Source organism: Elaeis guineensis, chromosome 1 (genome assembly GCF_000442705.2).
Source record: "Elaeis guineensis isolate ETL-2024a chromosome 1, EG11, whole genome shotgun sequence".
Classification (NCBI taxonomy): domain Eukaryota; kingdom Viridiplantae; phylum Streptophyta; class Magnoliopsida; order Arecales; family Arecaceae; genus Elaeis; species Elaeis guineensis.
In genome coordinates this window covers 156,335,305-156,358,315 of record NC_025993.2, presented here as the reverse complement: position 1 = coordinate 156,358,315, position 23,011 = coordinate 156,335,305, and the positions used below count along the sequence as shown (strand labels likewise).

General features: G+C 37.4%; 1 protein-coding gene across 1 annotated transcript; it reads left to right on the top strand.

The window, feature by feature from the left end:
* Window positions 1-376: 376 nt before the first annotated feature.
* On the top strand, window positions 377-21,319 carry LOC105039205 (DEAD-box ATP-dependent RNA helicase 29). Its single transcript, XM_010915281.4, has 11 exons — window positions 377-942; window positions 2,322-3,483; window positions 3,684-3,741; window positions 7,371-7,472; window positions 8,398-8,443; window positions 15,723-15,799; window positions 16,038-16,090; window positions 17,642-17,723; window positions 17,817-17,873; window positions 18,741-18,876; window positions 20,792-21,319. Exons 1-11 carry the CDS (start codon window positions 447-449, stop codon window positions 21,001-21,003), a joined length of 2,481 nt encoding a protein of 826 aa, XP_010913583.1. The 5' UTR covers window positions 377-446; the 3' UTR covers window positions 21,004-21,319.
* Window positions 21,320-23,011: the final 1,692 nt, after the last annotated feature.

The following is a 23,011-nucleotide window of genomic DNA, read 5'->3' as shown; positions in this document are numbered from 1 at the left end:
TGATCGTAGGATGTCATAATATAACCGGAAGATATCATAATTTTTTCAGACCAAAAGAGGTATCTTTGTCATTCAAAATTTTAAATAAAAAAATAGAACTGTAGGTACTTATGTGTTGAAAAGCGATGACTATGTGCTCTAATATGATTGAATGGTATGTTCTATATCAATTTTATTATACCGTATGTGGTGCACAAAGATTTTCTCTATCATGATTTATTGAACAGCTGTTGGGCCAAGTTGAGGTCCCAAAGTTTAATCTTAGAGCCTGATCGAGTCTGGTCATCGAACCGTGTTCTAATACAGCAAAGCGGGTTTGATCGGTGAACCGGATAAATATCTGGACAGCGGCCTAAACCGGACAACCCATCCGGCGGCCCTAGTTTAGAGGGCAACGACTCCGAAAACCCTGACCTTCGCTTCTCTCCTCCTCCATTCACACTTCCATGGCGAAGGCGGTGGAAAGAGCCCCCAGAAAACGGAAGGAACCCAAGCCCACCATGGCGAAGAAGAAGCTCGTCGAAGAAGAAGAAGACGAAGTAGAAGACCAAGAAGAGGAGGTGGAGGACGAGGAGGAGGTACCGATGGGCGTGAGCTCGAAGGCGGAGTTGAAGCGGCGGAAGAAGGAGAGCAAGAAGGCCAAGTCCGGCGGGTTCGAGTCGCTGGGCCTCTGCCCGGAGGTCTACCGCGGAGTCAAGCGCAAGGGCTACCGCGTCCCCACCCCGATCCAGCGCAAGACGATGCCGCTAATCCTCTCCGGCGCCGACGTCGTCGCCATGGCCCGCACCGGCTCCGGAAAGACCGCCGCCTTCCTCATCCCTATGCTCCAGAAGCTCCGCCAGCACGTCCCCCAGGCTGGCGTTCGCGCCCTCATCCTTTCTCCCACTCGGGACCTCGCTCTCCAAACCCTGAAGTTCAACAAGGAGCTCGGCAGATACACTGGTTAGGGTTTCCGTCTCTCTCGCTTTTTCTTGATATTAGTTCTATCTGTCATATTTCTTGGGGTGGTTGTATAATATGACGTAAAGCTTGCTTGCTAAATTACAATTTGCAATTGAAAGACGAAAAACTGGATTCCAACTAAATAATTCCTGAGTCATTATATGATATGAGTAAAATCTAATATTTTTGTTAACTCTTGAAACCTGGAGCTCCTGGGTATTGACAAGATGCATTTTTTAGACACCTTTGACATGAGTTGTGACGATGGCTTAAATGGTTGTGGTGGTGCAAAAGACTCGGTCTGGGATTTGTTGTGGCCTGTAGCTGTTATGAGTTATCGCTCTTTGATCATCAGGAGTTTCTTCTCTACGTCTCTTTTTTCCTTTTCTCAATATGTCAGTCATTCCTCGTTTTGGTCGGCCACTGATTATTTGGACTAAAAGTTGCATGAAACTGCATTCCCCATCTTAGACAAGTGTCTTATAAGTTTTTTACAATCCTTTAATTTCACATACACACTTACATACCATGAATCCAGATGTTATTGAATATTCTTAGGTTATTTTTGCTTTGTGTTGGCCTGTGAAAACCCTTTGGATTGTCCTGAAAAAGGGTATGGAACACTGAAAAGGAAATGCAGTGCATGTCAAAATCTTATGTTCATGTAAAAATGTAATTTCACTTAGTCTCGATTCCTGTATATGTGCTGCACCAACAATTAATATTTCCAGTGCATGTTAAGATTCTTATATCAATCGGGGGACAGTAGATTATTTTTTTTCCTTCTTCATCTCTGATCATGTTTCATGTATACTTTTTTTTTTACTTTTTCATTTTTAAATGTCTTAGCACTAGTTGTCACCTATAACAGTCTTATAAGGTGCTCGGTTTGTCAACAGAAGGTTGGTTTCAGCTAGTTCATTGCAAGCTTAGATTTTCTTTCAAATATTAAATTAATTTGATGGACTACTTAAAAGGTAATATGACGAGCAAATGTAGCATGACCTGACATGTATATAGTCTTCTAAAAATAATTGTGGAACTACAAAAAAATAGAGATGAAATTTTGTTCCACCAGTTTCTCTTGAAAAGAAGAAAATTCATTAAGTTGAAGACTTTTTAGTTTGAAAGTCACATAGCCATCTCCCATCTGATGATTTGAGACCATGAAGCAGAATCAAAAAATCTAATAGTCTGTGTTTCATTTCCTTGTTTACAACAATCTTTAATTCAACTTGACATTCCACTATGCGGTTTCTACGTCTTCAAACTAATGAGGAACTAAGGTTTATGCTTGTGGTTGTAGTTACATTTTGAGCAATTCTAGTCAGATATTACTTATATCTATAATCATATTTTGATCAATGAAATTTCTACAGACCTTCGCACTAGTCTATTGGTTGGTGGAGATAGCATGGAAAATCAATTTGAAGAATTAGCTCAAAGCCCTGATATTATAATTGCAACGCCTGGTCGACTTATGCATCATTTGTCGGAGGTTGAGGGCATGTCTCTACGTACCGTAGAATATGTAGTGTTTGATGAAGCTGACAGCCTATTTGGCATGGGCTTTGCTGAACAGTTGCACAAAATTCTTTCACAGCTAAGTGAGACGCGTCAGACCTTGCTTTTTAGTGCTACCTTGCCAAAAGCCCTTGCTGAGTTTGCCAAGGCTGGTCTGCGTGATCCACAGGTAGTGCGGCTGGATCTGGAGACTAAGATTAGCCCAGATCTTAAGCTGACCTTCTTCACGCTGCGCCATGAAGAGAAGCTTGCTGCTTTGCTATATTTAATTAGAGAGCAGATAAGTTCTGATCAGCAGACTTTGATATTTGTTTCAACAAAGCATCATGTGGAGTTTCTAAACATTCTTTTCAGAGAAGAGGGTATCAAGCCTTCCATTTCTTATGGAGATATGGATCAGGATGCTCGAAAAATTCATCTGTCAAAGTTCAGAGCAAGGAAGACAATGCTGCTAATTGTGACAGATGTTGCTGCAAGGGGCTTAGATATTCCTCTGCTTGATAATGTGGTGAATTGGGACTTTCCTCCAAAGCCTAAAATTTTTGTTCATAGAGTGGGCCGAGTAGCTCGGGCCGGTCGAACAGGTACTGCTTATTCATTTGTCACATCTGAGGATATGCCTTATCTGTTAGACCTTCATTTATTTCTTTCAAAGCCTCTTAGACCTTCTCCAACGGAGGAGGAAGTAGTTAATGACATGGAGGGAGTGCATACAAGAATTGATCAAGCACTTGCTAATGGGGAAACTGTATATGGGCGCTTTCCCCAGCCAATGTTAGATCTCGTTTCTGATAGAGTTCGTGAGATTATTAATGGATCTGCAGAACTGATATCTTTGCAAAAGACATGTGCTAATGCATTTCGCTTGTATTCAAAGACCAAGCCTTTACCTTCAAGAGAATCTATTAGAAGAATAAAGGATTTACCTCGTGAAGGTCTGCATCCAATTTTTATAAATTCACTGGGATCCAACGAACTGACAGCACTTGCATTTTCTGAACGTTTGAAAGCATATAGGTCAGTGCCACTTGACTTTATCGAGCTTTATTATCGGGTTGTTTCTTCTCTTTTTAATTGCATGGTGTCAGGCATCCAAGTTGTTTATTCTTGGCTTTATTTTCTTCTTTCTGATATCTGTGAAAAAAATGAAATTGCTTCATGCTCTTGTGTGTTAATGACTAATCTTGTTTTATTCATACTGGATACTTGTGTAACAGACCAAAGCAGACCATTTTAGAGGCTGAAGGGGAAGCTGCAAAGTCAAAAAATTCACAAGTAACAATACTTTCTTCAATCGCTTTTGCATTATCAAATATTTGCTTGTTCAAAACTGCTGCTTTTGCTTTATTTTAGATGGTACTACTTGGATGGTGATACGGTATTTGCAGACTCAGTGTTCCTGCTTATGTTCCATTTTCTGTTTCATGCTGTTATTATTTTGTCATAATCATTATTGTACATGTTATAAAATCAAACTGTATTCAGTGTACGGAGATGATGAGAACTTTCTAGATTTTTCATTTAGTTTTAAATTTATAAGGGAAAATCACATCTCTGGTTATGCTTTGTGATTTTTCTGGCAGTTTCATATGTATATCATGTGCGACAAGTGATTTATGTCTGCATGGGCCTAATATATGTTTACTCTGCCTCTTTATACTCATGGTTTTCAAAGCAGGAATAATATGGTAGGTTGAGGTTAAAACATGTCGTAACATTGGTTTTAAAATGAGATACATGTACATCCTATAAAAGTGACATTAGAAATTCTGTTCCAGAGTCACAAGTTTGTTTCATGATAAGGAAAGAAATGGATCATCTGGAAATTTGTGGAGTGGAGTTCTAGTAAGATGAAATATAGTGGTGAATTCCCTTTGTTTATATTAATAATGGTGATGATGATGGGATAGTGTTGGGCCTAGCTGATAAATTTGGATCTCACCAAGCACAGATATGAAATTAGACAAGAGTCCACCTAGAGTAAATGGGTCTAGGATTGTTCAAATCCTATACCAAGACCTTTATTGATTGACTTGCTCAAGGATCTGATGAGAAGTGGACTTGCTTAAGGATGGGTGTTTGTCCAAGGTTTGTTTCTTGATAGAGAATGAGATATGGGTTTCCATTAAGATGGGATGTGTTGTGGGGGGATGACTTCTTTAGTCCCACATTGGTTGTGTCAAGAGGAAGTATGGCTTTTATGGATTGCAATCTTCTCTTCCACGTGAGGCATCTTTTAAAGGGCAAAACCGTGAGGCTCCAAATGGCCAAGGTCCACTGAAGCTCAAGGATGGTCAAAGTCAAAGCGAATGATACCTCATGTTTGCGGGTGCGAAGGCAAAGCTGACCATCCAAGCATCCGACCCCTTGACCGCAACATTGGTGCTGTCTATGAAAATGTCTTCTGCACACGCACATATGCTCCCTCTTGGCTGGGGGACTAATGTTGTGGGAGGACGGCATCTTTAGTCTTACATCGGTTGTGAGTCAAGAGAAAGTATGGCTTATATGGATTGAAATATTCTCTCCCACGTGAGGCATCTTTTAAAGGGCAAAATCATGAGGCTCCAAATGACCAAGGTCGAAGTCCAAAGACGGTTAGAGCCAAAGCGGACAATACCTCACGTATGCGGGCATGGAGACAAATCCGGCCATCCGATCCCTTGACTGTATACATGAGGTATTGTTCGCTTTGGCTCTGACCATCTTTGGACTTCAGTGGGCCTTGGCCATTTGGAGTCTTATGGTTTTGTCCTTTAAAAGGCACCACACGTGGGGAGAGAAGATTTTAATCCATATAAATCATACTCTCTCTTGACTCACAACCGATGTGGGACTAAAGATGCTTTCCCCCCACAATATTACCTCCCTAGTCAAGAGAAAGTATGTGTGTGTCGGCATCGGTGTTGCGGTCAAGGGGTCGGATGGCTGGGTTTGTCTCCACATTTGCATACGTGAGGTATTGTCCGCTTTGACTTTGACCATCTTTGAATTTCAGTGGGCTTTGGTTATTTGGAGCCTCACGGTTGTCTTTTAAAAGGTACCTTACATGGGAGAGAATGTTTCAATCCATATAAGCCATACTCTCTTTTGACTCACAACTGATGTGGAAATAAAGATGCCGTCCCCTTATAACAAGATATAATGCTGATTGCCTTCGGTATGGATTATAATGGCGATGATGAAGCACTTCCAGTTTTGGTTCTCACTGATAAATTTAGTGATCACCTGAAAAAATATAGGAAATTGGACAGAACTCCACCTGAAGGAAATGGGTTCGGTATTCAAATCTTATACCAGACGAATATTAATTGAATCGCTTGTCTTGCTTATTCCTGATAAAGTGATAATGAGCAACCTATTTCCATTTGAAGTATTGAACCATGGTATTCTTCATATTCATGATATATGTGTTAAATCCAGATTGGTTTTAGGAAAGTAAAACATGGGATAACTATTCCAATTTCTGAGTATTTGTCTTAGCCAGGTCATAACTGTGCATTGTATTTGGTCGCCTTAAGATGGAATAAGCCAGAATTGAGAAAGTCGGGTGGAATAAATTGTCCTTGCTCTCAAGAATTACTGGGTCCATCTGCACTCATGGAATATATATATATTTTTTTTGATTTTTGACATCTCAAATTCTATAAAACCATTTATAAGTTTTCTTCAATGGTGAATGATACAGCTTCGATTCTCTGGTATTTTAATCAGTTGCACTGTTCTTTTGTTTCAGCTTTGTCATGAATATAGTTTCCAGGATCTTACTAAAACAACCATGTTCAATATCCCCTATCCTTAATCTTTATCTTGTTCATCCTTGTTAAATCTCAACAATCTTCATTGCCTAATCCTTTTTTCCTTCTGTCAATCTTCTGTGTGAATCTTTACCATAACCGTAAGCATCTAGCCTTTTTCCCAACTATCTAGGGTCGGCTTTATGGATCTTCATTCACCAAGTGTCCTATTTAGGGCCACGTCTAATGTCATTCCAAGTTTAAATCTAAATCGTTCCAAACCATAAGTTCAGTCCACATTCAACAAATCTTGACCTCACCCTTTTTTCACGAGTTGACATTTCTTAAGGGTTCCATCTCTTCTTTTATACATGTAATCTTGTATGTATCTCTATGGTACTTCAAAGAGCTAAAAAGATAAAATGCTATTTGTTAAGCTATGAGACTAGACGGATCTGCAACTGTCATTATCCCTGCAACCAAATGCATATTCCACTGTGTTTTGTGCACCAGGGAGATTGCAACTTGCAATATAACTATAACACAAGATGGAACAATGGTAGGCCATTTTGATGCAAGAATAATCACGAGTCATATTGATAAACACCTTGTCAATCAACTTTTGTTTTCAAAATAGATCATTCCTTGTTATGTTTTGAAGTTAGTTGCAATGCTATGGTGTCTTGAAAGTAGACAACATCAGGATGATTCTCTGCTTCACGTTCATGCTATTCTAGTTGGATTTATTATGTAGATTAATATGCAATTTTCAACGATGTGCTCTGTTTTTTACATGTTTTTCGAATTGTCTTGGTGCAACCTTCAAATTAAGTTTTTCAATGGATTACCTAACTTTTTGTTTCTTTACTTTTTTTTTCTTTAGATTTTTCATGTTGTCTGAAAACTTAAAATTCTCTAGTATTTATATAGTAATTAACAATTGAGAGCTTCATATGTGTACGTTATTGAACAACTGCATCTCTTCATTGCCCTTTTTTCTTGTCACCATCTTTCTTTTACATTCTCTTCAAGAGTTTGTGGCATTTCAATTGATATTAATGGTCCTTCAGGAGTTAATCCATGGTCATAGGCTTCGAAAGTGCCTTGCTAATAATCTTTTTGATGCATAGCAATACTGACGTACAGATTTTGGCTTGTGCATAATAGGGCATGAATCAGTGGCTTGAGGTGATGAGGAAAAAAAGAGCTGTTCATGAGGAGGTGATCAATTTGGTACACCAAAAGCGTTTTGTTGATCAGGCACCAAAGGTAACCTTTCTACTGGTTTAGTGGCCACCAGGCTGCATGTTTTGACTTATTACCTTTTTATAATGTCATTGTGTAGAGTTTTTCCTGTTTGAGAGAGTCTGACCTAATCCTTTTTTATACTTTATAGTACAACTACAATCAACAATGAAGTGATAAGTAAAACTGATAAGGTGCTTTCGCACTGTAATGAGATAGTATGATGGCTGTGATGAGCAAAAGTTTTATGCAACAACAGCATGACCTACTAAGTCCTGCCAATCAGCCTGTTGGCAATGTGGAGTCCTCATATGCAACCTATAGGGATAACTTGCACCAAAATTGCACAAAAAGCATAGCAAGCATGCATCTTGGAGTTTCGTCATCTGCAACAATTTGGTTGGCAGCCTGATGGTCCAAGTTGAGGGAATGGTTTTATTTAGTTTAATAATATAAATAATAAGAGGGGGCCATTGCTTGATGCAGTGGTAAAGGCTTGGGCTGATAAGCACAGTAGCATAGGTTCAAGTCCCTCCTCCTGGAGCAGCCACTTTGTACAGAGAAAAGGCTAACGGTTAGGTCTGTCCCCAGCATGTCCCTCCAGGACCGTCGATTGCTGGGAACATAATTGGGTAGTGGCCTAATAATTTGGATAATAAAAGAAAGCCATATTTGGATGTGATAAAATTTGTTTTATACTATTATTATATATCCTGCAACTAAACAAGTTGATCCATTATCTTTATCACTAATTAGGTCAATTTTATGGAATTATGATTGTGCATTCAATTCTTAGACATATTTTTGTAATATTGTTGAATATATATTCATATATCTCATTCCTTCTTTTTTAATAGATATGTACCTATCCACCTGCATGGTAGAGAAAATGTTTTATTTCCTTGCGATTGTTTCTTTGTAACATCACTAGGTGCTCCTTTTAATGCAGGAAGTGGAGGTACAATGCACATTTTCAACAGATTGGGATAAAAAAGGTTTTCTCCTCTCTCGATTCTCCTGTTTCAGTTTGTCAGTTTCCCAGCATCGTGCTGTTTAGAAAACCACTGAAACTATGATGTCAGGCGATCAAACCAAGCTTAATGCTTCCCCTCTCATGTGTGTACAATAAAATGAATTTTGTTTTATTGATATTTCTGCATTATCATCTGTTAACTTGATAGAACAGATCAATAAATTAACACTTTACCATGGAAGTCTCCTTTCGTATAGAATTGATAGAGCTGGAGGGCACATAAGGTTTTATGTACCAGTAGGGTTATAAGTCAGTTAGGAATTTTAGGGCTGCATCTTAGACAGAATTCAACCCAAAAAACATCAGATGTGATTTCATGATGAGAAGAGAAAAAAGACTAGAAAGAGAGGTTGGATTGACATCTAGTTTCATGAAAACTAGAGTTTAATCAATGAAAATTAGCTTTTCTCACAGTTTCAGTGGAGATGTATTCGTTCTCACCGAGACATGAAGAACCTAAATAGGAGACATAAATGGCAATGGAGACAAACTGACAAGGTTTCTACGGCTTTGTTAGATTCAGATAAACTTTTATTCCAATTGTTCTCATTGTCAATTTGTAGTTTTGGTAGACTGAAGTCTTTTCTAAGAAGTCAAGAATATTTAAACTATGTATCAGTCTAATGTTGATTCATTGTTGAGCCTAAGGTGGGATCAAGAACTTGAATCTGCATGTTGTAGATATACCATTGCCATTTTCATAAACACTAACCTACTGGATGCATATGACATTGAGCTCTCAATCCAGCCTATGCTTAGTCTATTGTTGATTCATCGTTAACCTAAGGCAGGGTGAAAAACTTGAATATACATGTTGCAGATATATCATACCATTTTTATAAACATTATACTCCTAGATCTTCATAATAAAACTAGGAGTATAGACATCCTGCTGCTCCTGGGGCGTTGGCTGGGTTGAAGTCCTTGCAGGGATGGATTTGTGCCAAGGCAAGAATCTAGGTGCTAGGAAGCTTTAAAAATAAAAAATCAAAAAATAGAGATTGAAGCTAACTGACACATGCTGAATATTCTGTCTTCAAATGGTCTGATCTCCAATCATCCATTTTCTTGATTAACTCATCTAATTTTGTTTCTCTGATTCTTCTTTATGGAATTAGCTGATAGGATTTCCTGATGTTTGAGAATCATTCAAAACCTATTTACTAAATCGATCAGTTTTCTCTTTTTTTTTTTAAGAAACATGATTTAGTCCTTCTTATTTCTCCCGCTCTATTATTGTTAAAAACTACATTAAAGATATCAATGTTTATTTTTAGGCCATAAAGGTGGAGTAACTTATTATTGGATATTTATATATGGTAAGAGAATGTAAGGATTATTATGGGACTTAATCTATGCATGATTGTTTTCGCAGGATTCATGATCATGAATCTTATTCGTGATTGCTTCTTTGTTATGTGATGTAGAATTGCGTTAGTTAGCAATTTAGGCTTAGGTAAACCAATGGATTTAGATTTTAATTTTGTTTTTTTTCCTATGTTCAGGTTTAATTACAATGCTTTGAAGTGGGTGTAAGTTGTAACTTGAGATTCAGTCACCCATTTCAGCTAAATTATGTATGATTTAGGAATGTCTCAAGGAAACAACCCTTTGGAAAAAAGGGATTAGGGATATTGATGCCTTTTAATAGTTGTCTTTAATCATTAGTTTGGTTTAAGGCCGAGCATTAGATAGATCATTCTTTTAATGAAGTTTAGGTTTAACTTTCTCAAGGTTTCATTAACAAGCTGAGGGGGGGGCAATGTTGGAGATATTATAAATTTGACTCATTTCTATCTTCCTTTCCTTCACCTGCTCTTTTTTCTGAGGAATTGGATCTAAAATGTGGACACTGTGATGCAATTTTCCACCATAAATCTAAAATTATTTAGAATCTTTTAGGTATGATAGGTTTTGAATAAATTTAATTTCACTGTTGGGGTTAAAGTGGTTGATAGTATTTGCACAAAGTTGAGATCTCTTATTTATTTCCGAGCTGCTGCAAGGAAAAAAAAATAGCATAATTCCAGATTTATGTAGTAAGTATGTGCGATCGAACAAATTGATATTTAAGGGTTCGTTGAACCGGAGAGATCAGCGGCCAACCGGATGGTTCCGGTGTTCAAAATGAAACATCGGCGAGGATGGGGGAAGGATGAAGGAAAGAGAGGAAAAGAGAGGGGGAGTGAAGGAGAGGGAAAGACTGGTGCGACCGTTGGAGGCCCGCCGAGGTTGCTAGAGCTTCGCCTTCCTATGGAGAGAGGAATACACACATGCAGATAGAGAGAGAGGAGAGGCTCGCGGTGGTTGTTGAAGGACCATGGAGGCTCCTGAATAGTCCGATCTTCCTTCCTGCCCTTCATTAGATTGAAACAAGGGCTTGGTGAAGGCAGCAATCTGCGGCTTTTTGGTGGCCACCACGGCCTTCCCACCCTCTTCTTTCCTTCTTCCCCCCCTCTCTATATTTTTCTCTCTTTGGTTCTCCCTCTCACCCTGCTCCTTCGGATCATCTAGGGATCTCCGTAGCCCTCCGACGGCCACCATCGGCCTCCCCACCCTCTCCCTCCCCTCCTCTTTCTTTTCCTCTCTTCGCTTCTCCTGCTTCCCCACTCTCTTTGCTATGTCGATTCGAGCCTAGCACGGAATGGTACAAGGGTGTGCTAAATCATGCTACCACCGATCGATACCAGCCCCAATACCAACACAGCCGACTTTGCTTGGAGGTGACTTTTCAGGCAATAGAAAAGAATATGATGCGAAAAATGCAAAAAGAAAACTAGAATTAATTCTCCAAACTCTTGGCTCTACATCACAACTTGGGTTTGCAATTTTGTATGTTAGATCTGGGCATGTGCCCAAGTGTGAGATCCTTTTCAATATCTAAGAACTTTTTATCAAGCCATATCCAAGTGCCATACCCATGGAATTTCGTACTGGCCTAAACCTTCCGGTACACCCTGCACCGAACGGACCGATGGGGAACAAGGACAGTTCGATTGAGGAAAATGGTTCACTAGAGGAGGGAAAGGAAAAAAGAAGAAGAGAGAGAAGGGGAGGGAGAGGGATTACGACGTTGCCAGAGGCCGATAGTGATCCGCTGTGGCCGCTAGAGGGCCGTGGAGACCTTCGCTGCTAGGTGTTGTTCGATAGGACTTTTAAATGAAAGAGAAAGAGAGAGAGGAAGCGACAGTACTGAAGGGTCATGCAGTCCATGGAGAGATTGTTGGAGGGCGCAGGGTGGCCGCCACGGCCACTGGTTGGCAGAAACGCGCGAATGGAGCTGCGGAACAAGTGTGACCGCCCCTGTTTTTCATCACATTTTTTTTAAAAATGTCGATGAATAGTGAAGCGGTAATCGGTTTACCGGCTTCATCGTAATCCGGATTTTTTAAAAAAACCTATGAAACATGGGCAATCATTCCTGTTTCATGTCCGCGGCGCCGAAGGTATCGAGTGGGCCTTTCGGCGGCTAGTCGGAGGCCTCTCCCTCCTTTTCTTTCTTTTCCTCCTCTCTATCTATCTCTCTCTCTTTCTCTCTTTTCTTCCTCTCGGTTTGCTTCCTTTGCTCTGTGTCGGTTTGCATTGATCCTGTCCGGTACGGATCTATACTGACTCGTACCGTCCGTTAGCCGGCCGGCATGGGTTCCGGTACCGAGTCTGCGAACTTTGGCCATACCTATGTTCATATTTAAATTGGTGTGCAGGTTCTTTGGGCTTTATCAAAGGGTCTGGGTAACATATTTCCATATACATAGCCATGGTTAAGTATGATTTTAAGACATTGCAACTTACAGTTTATTTAAGTCATTATTTAATCAAACTTATTCTTAAGCTAAAACCAATTTTTATGACTAAAGAAAACAATAAGGAGGTGCTTATATCTTAATCTTATTTTAGCCCTTTCTGGTAAGGGTGGTAATGCTTAATCATTTGATCTATTTAACTTGTTTCAACTCGTTGTAGATTGGGTTAGATTGCCTTTTTAATAAAATTATCATGTTTAGGTCTAGATTTTTGACCAATTTAATAAATAAGTCGGGTTTGGATTGATAGATTTTTGATCCATTCTACATCCAACCCAACTCATATCTTGTTTGACCTAGCTTGATTGTGACCGCTACTTTCAGGCCACTTGGTCTAAAAGAGCCCCAGGTGGATTAGTTACATCCATGAAATAAGTTTCTTCAAGATACTATATAATCTAGTTGAAATGGACGCTTGTATCTCAAAGTTTTGGCCCTTGAATGCTATCACTGTAATTTAATGAGGATATGAAAAATAATCAAAATAAATTCCAAACCTCTTCACTCATCTTGCTGTCTACTAGCTTTATATGATGCCTGTTTGGATATGCCAAGAGATCATTAAGAATGTTAATGTGCAGTTATATAAATATTCATGTCCGTTTTACTTATTGTTTCTTGTTTTTTATGCTAAAACACTTTAATCTGCTGCCTTTTCTTTGGTAACTGAAATTATAAATTTTTGTACAATTCCTAGTCTTTTGCAGTGGATTCATGAACTATATAGATGGCCTTATATACCATAGTCTGTCTATACAGTGTTTTTCCGACCTTTTATCCTATAGTTTCTTTCTTTTTTTTTTTTTTTAATGCAGACATGAATCAGTAGCATCACATCTAGATTATTTGTTGAGTCCTAATATATTATTTCTTGCTTCCTTGGAGTAGCTGGGTTTAACACAATGTAGATTTCTTACCATGTAAACAACATATCCAAGTGCGATCCATAATTGATTTGCAGTGACACATGCATCTTGTCTCCTCGATAGAATGGTAAAATCATTGCGCAAGCATCTTTCTTTCTTTTGTAATATGGGTCTCTTTATCATTCGATTTTTCTTGTGATGCGTTGCTAATTAATATATATATATATATATATATATATATATATATGCTCCTTTGTTGTGCTGCAATATCTACTTCTTCGTTGCCTTTACTTATCCTAGCATGCATAAAAAGTACATTCTAGTCACCGGAATAGAGGAATTAATTCTCTTGGATAACATGTTAATGATTTTGTCTAAATTAGCACATTGGCATGTAGCGGAAGTATTTTTAGATGGATGATTCTAAGAAAGATATATATTATGGCTACAGCTGATCATGGGCTAGGTGGCTTGCGTAGCCCGAAATTTAGTGGGGCTTGGGCACTAAAACTAGGACCATGGGATGGGCCTGGGAAAAGTGGGCCTGATTTGAAAATCAAGCCGAGCCAATGAAAATTAAAAAATGGCATATATACATATATATATGCATATACATGGCTTAAACTTTTGGTTGGCCTAAATGTATTGATTATTGCAATATGGCAAAAGTTAGATAGATGGCTTAAATTTTTGGTTGGCCTAAATGTATTGATTATTGCAATGTGGCAAAAGTTAGATTTTTTTTTTAATTTTTTTGTTGTTGGTTGGGGGGGGGGGTTGTGGCAAGGAGGAAATTGTGCTTGGGATTGGCTCTTCAGGATTGAGGTGTGCTTGGGCAAAAATGTAAAGTCAAGCTAGGCTTGGGCATAGGCTTCGGGCCTAACTTCTATTGTAGAGCCTAGCCTAATTTGGTGTTTCATCAACTCTACTTATGGCCTTTTTTGGAGGGTAAGTAACTACTTTTTGGCCCTTCCAAAGTACTTTTGAGCTATTTAGTGGTGTTTAGTAAAAAAAATTGAAAAGTGCTTTCTGGATCCCCCAAAAGCTGGAAAACGTCCGTTTGGGAGAAGCTCCATTTTGGAGCTTTTTAGTGGAGCTTCCATGCGAAAGCTTTACTTGGTTGACATTGGGAAGCTATTTTTGGTTTAATTAAATTTTTGTAATGACCAAAATACCTATGCTAACATCTTGTATTTCATTATATTATATTATATTATATCATTTCTTTTTATATTATTTTACTATACTCTATAATATTGCATATATTACATCATATTACGATATATATTACATTACAATAATATTATATTATGTGATAATATTTTAATGTAATAATACATTACTATATCTTATGATATCATATAATATCACATCATATCATATTATATTGTTATGCGATATAATATTATATTACATTATATTGCAATATTATATTATGTTATAATAATATTATACTATGTAATAGTATTTTGATATGTAATAGTATGTAATATTACATTATATTACTATAAAATATTATGCAATATCCTTTATTGTCATTTTGTCATAATAACAGCACCTTCTCATTTTGCTTACCGAACAATGTATAAGTTCAACAACACTTTCGAAATGTAACTACCGAAGAGAAAACAATTTTTTGGTAAAAGCTTTGCTACCCAAAGCTCTGCCATCAACAACAATCTCAAACATAGTCAAAATTAATATATATTATGTATCTTTTTCTTGAAATAAGTATTTTCCCTAATGATTCATATATATTTATAGAAGAGAATACTAATAAAGTAAATTACAAACTTTAAAAAGAAAGATTAGGGAGGGATGATTATATATTGAAGATTGGGATTGAAACAAAATACAGAGCTCGAGATGATAATTTTGTTAGAGAGATAGAGATAGAAGGGATAATTTTGTCGGATAGAGAGAAAGAAGTTTGTTAAGAAAATAAAGAGGAATATTGAAACATTAAGGGATCTTATAGGATATGGGATTTGAATGCAAGAGACAGGATCAAAATTGGGTAATCAATTATTATTCTTTTCGAAACTGTTGATGTAATAATTTTTTTTCATATAGTAAAGTTTTGTTTGTCAATCAAATAACATTCTATCCATGGGCAAATTGATAGACCTGAAGGACCACCGACTCTCTTTTCATAAAGTATAGATTCTATTAGATATCATGGTGGTGTCATTTTGATGAATCTAGTATTAAATACTGTATTAAGTAGATCTTGTTCTCTAAATGCTACTTAAATCCATTTCATAGTTACATGATTCCCATACGTATCTGTCAGTTGCTAAATATGATTTAGGTGTGGTTTTTTGTTTCTTATTCTCATAATATTATGTAAATCCTTTTTTTTTTTTTGTGTGTGTGTGTGTGTGTGTGTGTACACTGTGTGTTCGCATGAGAGAGAGATAGAAGCAGTATATATTTCACATCGCTAATTTTCATGCTTTGTTCTATTGTGGATTCAAAAGTACATACACAACATGTCTCTACTCACATTAAAACTTATAGTCTGATCTCATTTTTCAACTTTGCCTCACTGATTTTTTTTCACCCACTCCAGAAGTTTGCGGCGTGAAAAGAAAGGCCGGGAGTTTTAAGGATGAAGAATTCTATATAAGCTCTGTTCCCACCAACCAAGTATGTTTACTTTTACTCATATTGGTTGTTCTTGCGGTTCACTTGATAATTTCAACTTTGTTCCCCTCAACCTGTTCATTCATGACAATAATTATCTCTTATGCTGGACAATAGTAATTATATTTTATGCACAAATCATCATTACAAGGAGCATAGTCCCTCTAGTTTTTTTTTCTAGTTCTGCTACAAATGCATGCCTTGTGATGTGAGTAACGGGGATTAAGTTTTGTTGTTTCAGCATTTGGAGGCCGGTCTATCAGTGAAGGGAAGTGAGGGCTTTGGTTCGAACAGGTATAATTTAGTTGTTTCTAAATAAATACTACTCTTTTGACTTATCAATTTCAATATTCTTTGGCTTGTTATTGAAGCAGATCATACAGAGTAGCCATTCAACAAAATATGTGCTGCTAACAGATACTAAAGCTTAGCAGACACAACCTCCTACCAAGGAAGATACATCTGCTATAAAATCTCTTTGTATTCTGGATCTCACCTGCTATTAAGGCTCATCCTTGTTAATGTTTTTGAAGGCTTCACTTCCATATTCTTGCACCCAAGTTCATTCTCACGCTTTGCTCCTGCTTCAGATAACTGTGCCAATGTCATGGCTTGCGAAGGCTATTTCCCCTTTTTTCACATAATTTTACTCCTGAAATGCCTATATTGGTAACTAGCAATATTTGCTTTCCCATTTTCTAGAAAAAAATATTTAATGAGAGTGAAAAAATAAAGGTCATCTCATTGAGGAATTAATAGATGAATGCATTTCCAAGTATGTGAAGAAAAAGTAATTTAAACAATGGAATCCTGCAATGAGATGCACTGAATAGACAAGTTGATAGTCCACAATAAAATCAAACAACATTTGAGGACATTCCTTGTCATCAGCCAGGATCAGCTGTTGGGTTGGAAATAATAAACTTCTATATACACTTGAAGGCACTCCAGAAATTTAGACAGAAAGATACCTCTCTGATTATCTGCTCTACGAGTACACAGCATGTGGTACAGTGACCTACATCATTTTTGTTGCCGTCTCAAGCGATTGGTGATGGTAAATAGATGTAATCTATTCTATTGCAGGCTGGTAGTGGGCATACAAGTAGTTATTCTCATTAAATTGTCATAGCTTAATTTTTTCTTCAAGATAGACGAATCCAGGAAAACTTGGATTTTTTATATGTATCCAGAATTCCTACACATTTCTTTTTCAAGGTACAGTTACAGCAGTGAATGAGAAGGCAGGAAAAAAACCTCACATGGACATGTCATTAGACTATAGTTTCCACATCTACTTAACTTCTTCTCTCTTAGTTAACCCCACTTTAATGAAGAGAGTCTTAATAGCCTTCATGATCTTTAATTTTTTAGAAGAAGAATCCTGAACTCCCTCCACTCAGCACCCTCTGTGTACTCATTCCCTATGATTCGACAATTTCAAGTTTATGATACAAAATTACGGATTGTGCCTGGTTTAGACATCCTTTCACAACCATATTTTGGTTCCTTTCCCAACTTAAATTGAGTTCTGCCCTGCAAGCTTCAATTCCTTCCACCATGTATTTGACATTGCACTTGTCTTCTATTACAGTACCTTCTTGATCTCTATGTTCCATTTTTTGCCTGTCTTTTTAACCAGTTCTGTATTAGAGCCATGTTCATTTCCCTAAATTGGTGACCCTTGAGCTAATATCCTTAAGATTCATGATTGCTTCCTGATATGGCAGCAATTTTGTTTTAGTTGGATCAAATCAAAATGTTCTGACTGGTAGTTTTTATTTGGATGTATATAATTCAATGATTATGCTATCTGCTTGATAATAGTAGCTATAACTTTTGCAGATTGGAGGCTGCTGTTCTTGATCTAGTTGCAGATGATAGTTCTGGTTTACAGAAGCAGAAATCACAATACCATTGGGATAAGGTATAAAATAGAGCTAACTTGCTTGTTCTGACCTAGTTTTATTTTTTTATTATGCATTTTCAAGACACCAATAGATCAAATTTCTGTTTACAGAAACACAAAAAGTACATCAAATTGAATAATGGGGAACGTGTTACAGCTACAGGGAAGGTACAATCCTCAACAATGTTGTACAATTCTTGCCCATGTGAAGTATATTTTATAAGGTGGTTCCATGCTCTCATGTTCACAAGGGACCCATGTTTAATGGGACACATGTTTTATACTTATAATTTTTATGAGGACATTAAAAAGTTGTCACATGACAAGCAAGTATGTCAGGTCCAACATTCAAGTTTGTTATTTACAAAATTTTTCATAGTTACAACTTTCCTTGTTGTAGTTTGTATCATCATTAACCATCAGAAAGTGACTCATCTCATGAATTTGCGGTTGGTTTATGGATCCTGTCTCACTTTTGGTTTGTATCTGAGGAGTCATCTTGAGTAGATAATGAGAAAGAGTGTAAAAGACATGAAAAAGGACAGATTGGTAGATGAGAAATTGTTCAAATCTTCCCTAAGGAAACATCGTGATGCCACTTTTTGGGTGCCTAAGGTTGGTTGTAAAGTTCTAATAGCTTGTGATATTGCTCCTCCTTCAGTTCATGTGTGTGTGTGTGGATATTTATAGATTTAGTTGTGTACTAGAGAGGGTTGCATGTCTAATCAATTACTTAGAAAGGAGAATGAAACAAGTTAGCACGCATGCTAAAAACCATTTGGCTCACTTACTAGGTTTTCTTAACCTTTTATTTTTAGTCGACCATGTTTTGCTGTAACTTATTTAATTTAAAAAAAAAAAAAACTTCTTTAGTGTTTTTCAGGTATCACATTGGTCATGACTCTTAAATACTGCCATGAGCAAACCTCTTTATGAACCCCTTATTTAAGATTTGCCCACATAAATAAATGCATACATACTATAGGTAAAACTATGGCTAATATTTTTCATCTCATCCATCCTTATGATGCATAGATTAAAACGGAGAGTGGTGCAAGAATGAAGGCTAGCAAAACAGGGATGTACAAGAAATGGAAGGAGCGGTCCCACAAAATGATTTCTCTTAGTGGAATGGCCAAGGACGCTGCTGAGGAGGGTACTGGTTCCACAGGTGATGCGGACACCTTATTCTTGGTTTTAGTGAAGTTTGATTCGTTATCATGCATCATCATATTATTTTGTCAAGGAAATCTCATATTGCTATACTGATTACTTACTGTTTTTTGGAAAGTGGCTGTTTGGTGTTCAGAAGTGTCCAATTTCCTAGCCTTCAGAATTTGGGACTTGGGTGCTTATATACAAGCCCTCAGGTGAAATAAGTTGGAATCATTTTGGCTCAATCCAAGAGTGATATGTTTCGGAATTGGATCAAAATTTTGAATCCAATCTTTATCCATTTCCATTTGATTGGATTTGGCTTGACCTAAAATTCATGCTATTAACTTATATTGGGCTTTTCAGGTTGAATCAGGTTTAAGATAACCCAAACAGGAAAAGTCCAAGCATAGATATGGATAGCTTTAGTTATAACGTAAACAAGTAATCAAGAAATTGCTGATTATAAGATATAGCCTTATCAACATCCCATTCAATGTATCTCGATTAACAAAGACATAAAAGTCGTCATTGGAAAGAAAATCTTCTAACGACATAGAAGTTATCAGTAACAGTATGTTAGTTTCTTAAATGTAAGGCATGTTGTCATTGGGTGGGGAAAGCATATTGTTTTAGCTTTTGATTGGTTAGGATTCAAGTTAGGTTATATATGATCTGCATGCCCAATCCATGATTGAAATGGATAGAAATATTTGATTCAAAACCCTAGCTAACTGATTTTGAATCCAAAATGGGTGAATCAATCCTCTTGGCCTTCCTCATATCTTTAACCAGTTATATACTGTTATGCGCACTGCATTGTGTTCGACATGTGGAAGTAATTTCAAGTTAAGCTTTTGGTGTCTGGTGACTCTGCCAGGAAAAGCTTTTCCTTTCCTCTCTTTCCCCTTTGGGGTATGTTTACCTAAATCCGGCAGGATAGTCTGAGAGTTGAGCACGCCATGAAGAAAGGAGGGTGTGGGAGGTGAAGGGAGAGCGTTGGGATAGCATGGTCTGCTCCCTTGAGGTATCTTTTTTTTCTGATCCTGTTGAGAGCAGTCCCATGACTGCCATGTCTCCCTTGTCTGCTCTCCCATTCCCTTCTTTCCCGGCAACCATGCTCGCTTCCTGGGTTATCTGGATTCAGCAGGAAGTACCCAAACAGGCCTTAATTTTTTGAAAGATGTGTATGTTGTATGTGCTTAACACTAGTAATAATATAACTGGTGGCTAGAAGATATGCTTTAGTTCATAACGGGTTAGAAGCATTGGAATCAGGTGTGCGGGCTAGTATTCAGTGGTCATGATAGCCAAGAGTAGCGTTTTTAGCTACTATGGTCAAACTATTTATTTATCTCAAGTATTTCATGTTTGCATCTCATTTTTCCATTGGTGAAATTTTAAAGACTTCACAAACAATTTCATGATATCATACATGTTCAGTGTAGTTCATTTTTCTGCTTGGGTTTTTGAATACATAAAGAGAAAACAAAAGCAATACCAAACGGGCCTTTATATTGTGCATTCAAAATCATCAGTTCTGAACACACAACATTTTTTCATTTCCATGGTTGAAATGAGTTTAGAAACTTTGTTGCTCCCAAATTGTTGCATGTCCCGGGCCTAAGTATCCTTAGCAAATGCATAGGCTTCACATTACACTCCTAAGGAAAGGAGTTATTACCTTGTAATTGCATAAAATTTAAGTAAATTAGGGAAGCCACACCAAATTTAGTTAATCGTTGGGGTGGACTTTGGGAAGCATTGGATGGAATGTTCTCTTAAATCACTTATGACCGCAATTGCCTCTTTGGGTAACCTCAAGATTTTCAGGAGTTTTTTCCCCTTGTAATGTTGGGGACAGACTAATTTCAGAAATGATTGGATTGTTGACGTAATGAGAAAGTTTATCTGATGACTTGTTTCTGTAGGGGGTCATCAACTGAGAGGACATAAGCAACACTTCCGAGGTGGAAAAAATCGTTGGTCAGTGCCTAATGCTAACGTACCGTCTGAGCTGAAAGATCTTGAGCAAGTAAGAAAGAAAAGGCAGCAGAAGGCCGGTAAGATTGCTCATATGAATACCAAAGTTTCGAAAGGGAAAAAATTCGGAAAAAAGAAAAGAGGGAGGAGAGAGAGCTGAAGATTCTGGAACTGCCTTTAGGATAAAGGGCATGCAAATGACCAGGACTGGTCCTGCGTGGGTAAAAAAGTGATGAGTAGATAAAGTTTTGATGCAGCTATGATTAGCATGGCCTTGTAAACTTTATGGTCTTCTGAGTTGCAGTCCTACTTCTTCGTTCCTTTCTAGGAACCCGCATTGTTATCATTAAATGGTTAAGATTTTTTATTCCATTTGAGAACTATTAAATAGTTGAGCAGTGATGTATAATATCCTGTTAGAATTTTTTTATTAAAAATGTTTTTTTTGGGTAATATAATGTTTTGTTGAAAGATGACGGATGCTATCCAAAAAGCCGATCAGCGCGAAGTTGGTTGAAATATGCATGCAAAGAACGCAGAAGATTTGGCTTGAAGGTTCAAAAAGGACGAAGGAAGATCTCCAAGACATTAGACACATGCAACAGATTTTGGTAAGGGGATAAAAAGGAAAAAACGAAACACATATTGAAGTACTAATATCAAGCCCTATATGATTTTGAAATTTAAGAAATGGGAAAACACAAGTATATTTAAGGATGTGGGCAACGAGGGGCTAACGATTCAAGCTTTGCAGTTGTGTGATGAAAATGTAAAACGAAAGCGTGTTGTTTAAGCGGACTAAACTTGTGCGTAAAGTGACAATAAATGGATGAAATCTATAGTGCGCTAAAATACATGGAAGTAATATAAATGGTATCCCGATCTTGACATCTCATGGGACACGCCGATCAAAATTCAGCAGCTTTTCTAGAATTTATCCATCTCATGGCTACAGCAAGTCGTTGAAACATTTATTCGCGATTTCTAGCAATGTTTACTTCGAAGGCTAAAAATGGAAATGATGTGGTTTAGCCTGAAGCTATGTACGCGATTCTATTCCTGAATAATGCGATGACATTGGGTACATGCCTCGAGTATCCGTATCTTCAGGCCTACTTGCCATTATTTTCATGTTTAATGGAGATTTGCACTGACATAATATGGTTGCATGTCAACGGCAAGTGGGCTTGAAGAATATATAGTTTTATTTGTTTACTTAACTGTTTTAAAAGAAGGCCTAGATTTGTTGGTTTACTCATCGGTTTTGAAAGAAGGCTTAGTTGTGAAAAAAGAATAAAATCTTATAAGAATGGCTTAGATTTTTTTCCTCAATCTTTCTCCAACACCAACACCCCCACCAACCCTCAACAAGGAAAAAAACACAAAAGAACCATTAAAGAATAAGTTTAATGAAAAAACATGGTTCCCCTTGATTCTTTGTAAACCTGTTTCTTTCCTTTTTTTTTTTTTTTTTTAATCCAGTTAGATGAATAGCTACTGTTCGTAAACTAATGAGTTAGAATAGGATACACAACAAGAAGGCTGACTGAACCAAATCTGCCAACGGCCAGGGTACCCTAAGCTAGGGGATAACATCATTATTAAGGTCTAGGAGGGGGACAAAGGTAACACATAATGCCCCTTAATATTATGTTATAACAATCCAAATGCAATACCAAATGCATCAATAAAAAGCGCTCTTATTATATTAATTATCAAACAGTTGTGATTCAAGAATTTGGTGATCAAATTCTGATTAATCCACGTATGTTACTACCATAAGTTTGTGGCTCAACGGACGAGTTTGACAGCCTACCCGGCCATAAAGACATCCCACAAGCTTATTTATCAGAAATCTTGCATTTCGTAGTTTTGCTATAAATATCTCGATGATGATACGTGTCTTAAGCTAAGACATTCCAATGTGCATGACGCTAAAATGACTAAGAAATGCTTACTCTGTTCTTGCCTTCCGACATATTATTACCCTATTAATGAAAATCTTATTTTATTTCTGCATACAATTAATGCGCAAAAATAATTGGATCCCACAGGACATTGGGCCGTGACAAGAGCCAATCTGATGGGCATCACCTTGTCAAGTTCTTCCAGGCGGAGAAGTCCATATCATAGGGTCCCACTCTTATTATTTTGATGGTGCCCAACGG

What these genes read in the sequence shown, in the direction of transcription:
- LOC105039205 (XM_010915281.4), top strand. Translation starts at nt 447, where the DNA reads ATGGCGAAGGCGGTGGAAAGAGCCCCCAGAAAACGGAAGGAACCCAAG. An exon ending in GAACGTTTGAAAGCATATAG is followed by an intron (nt 3,484 to 3,683) that starts GTCAGTGCCACT and finishes CTTGTGTAACAG; the next exon opens with ACCAAAGCAGACCATTTTAG. An exon ending in GCTCTGTTCCCACCAACCAA is followed by an intron (nt 15,800 to 16,037) that starts GTATGTTTACTT and finishes TTGTTGTTTCAG; the next exon opens with CATTTGGAGGCCGGTCTATC.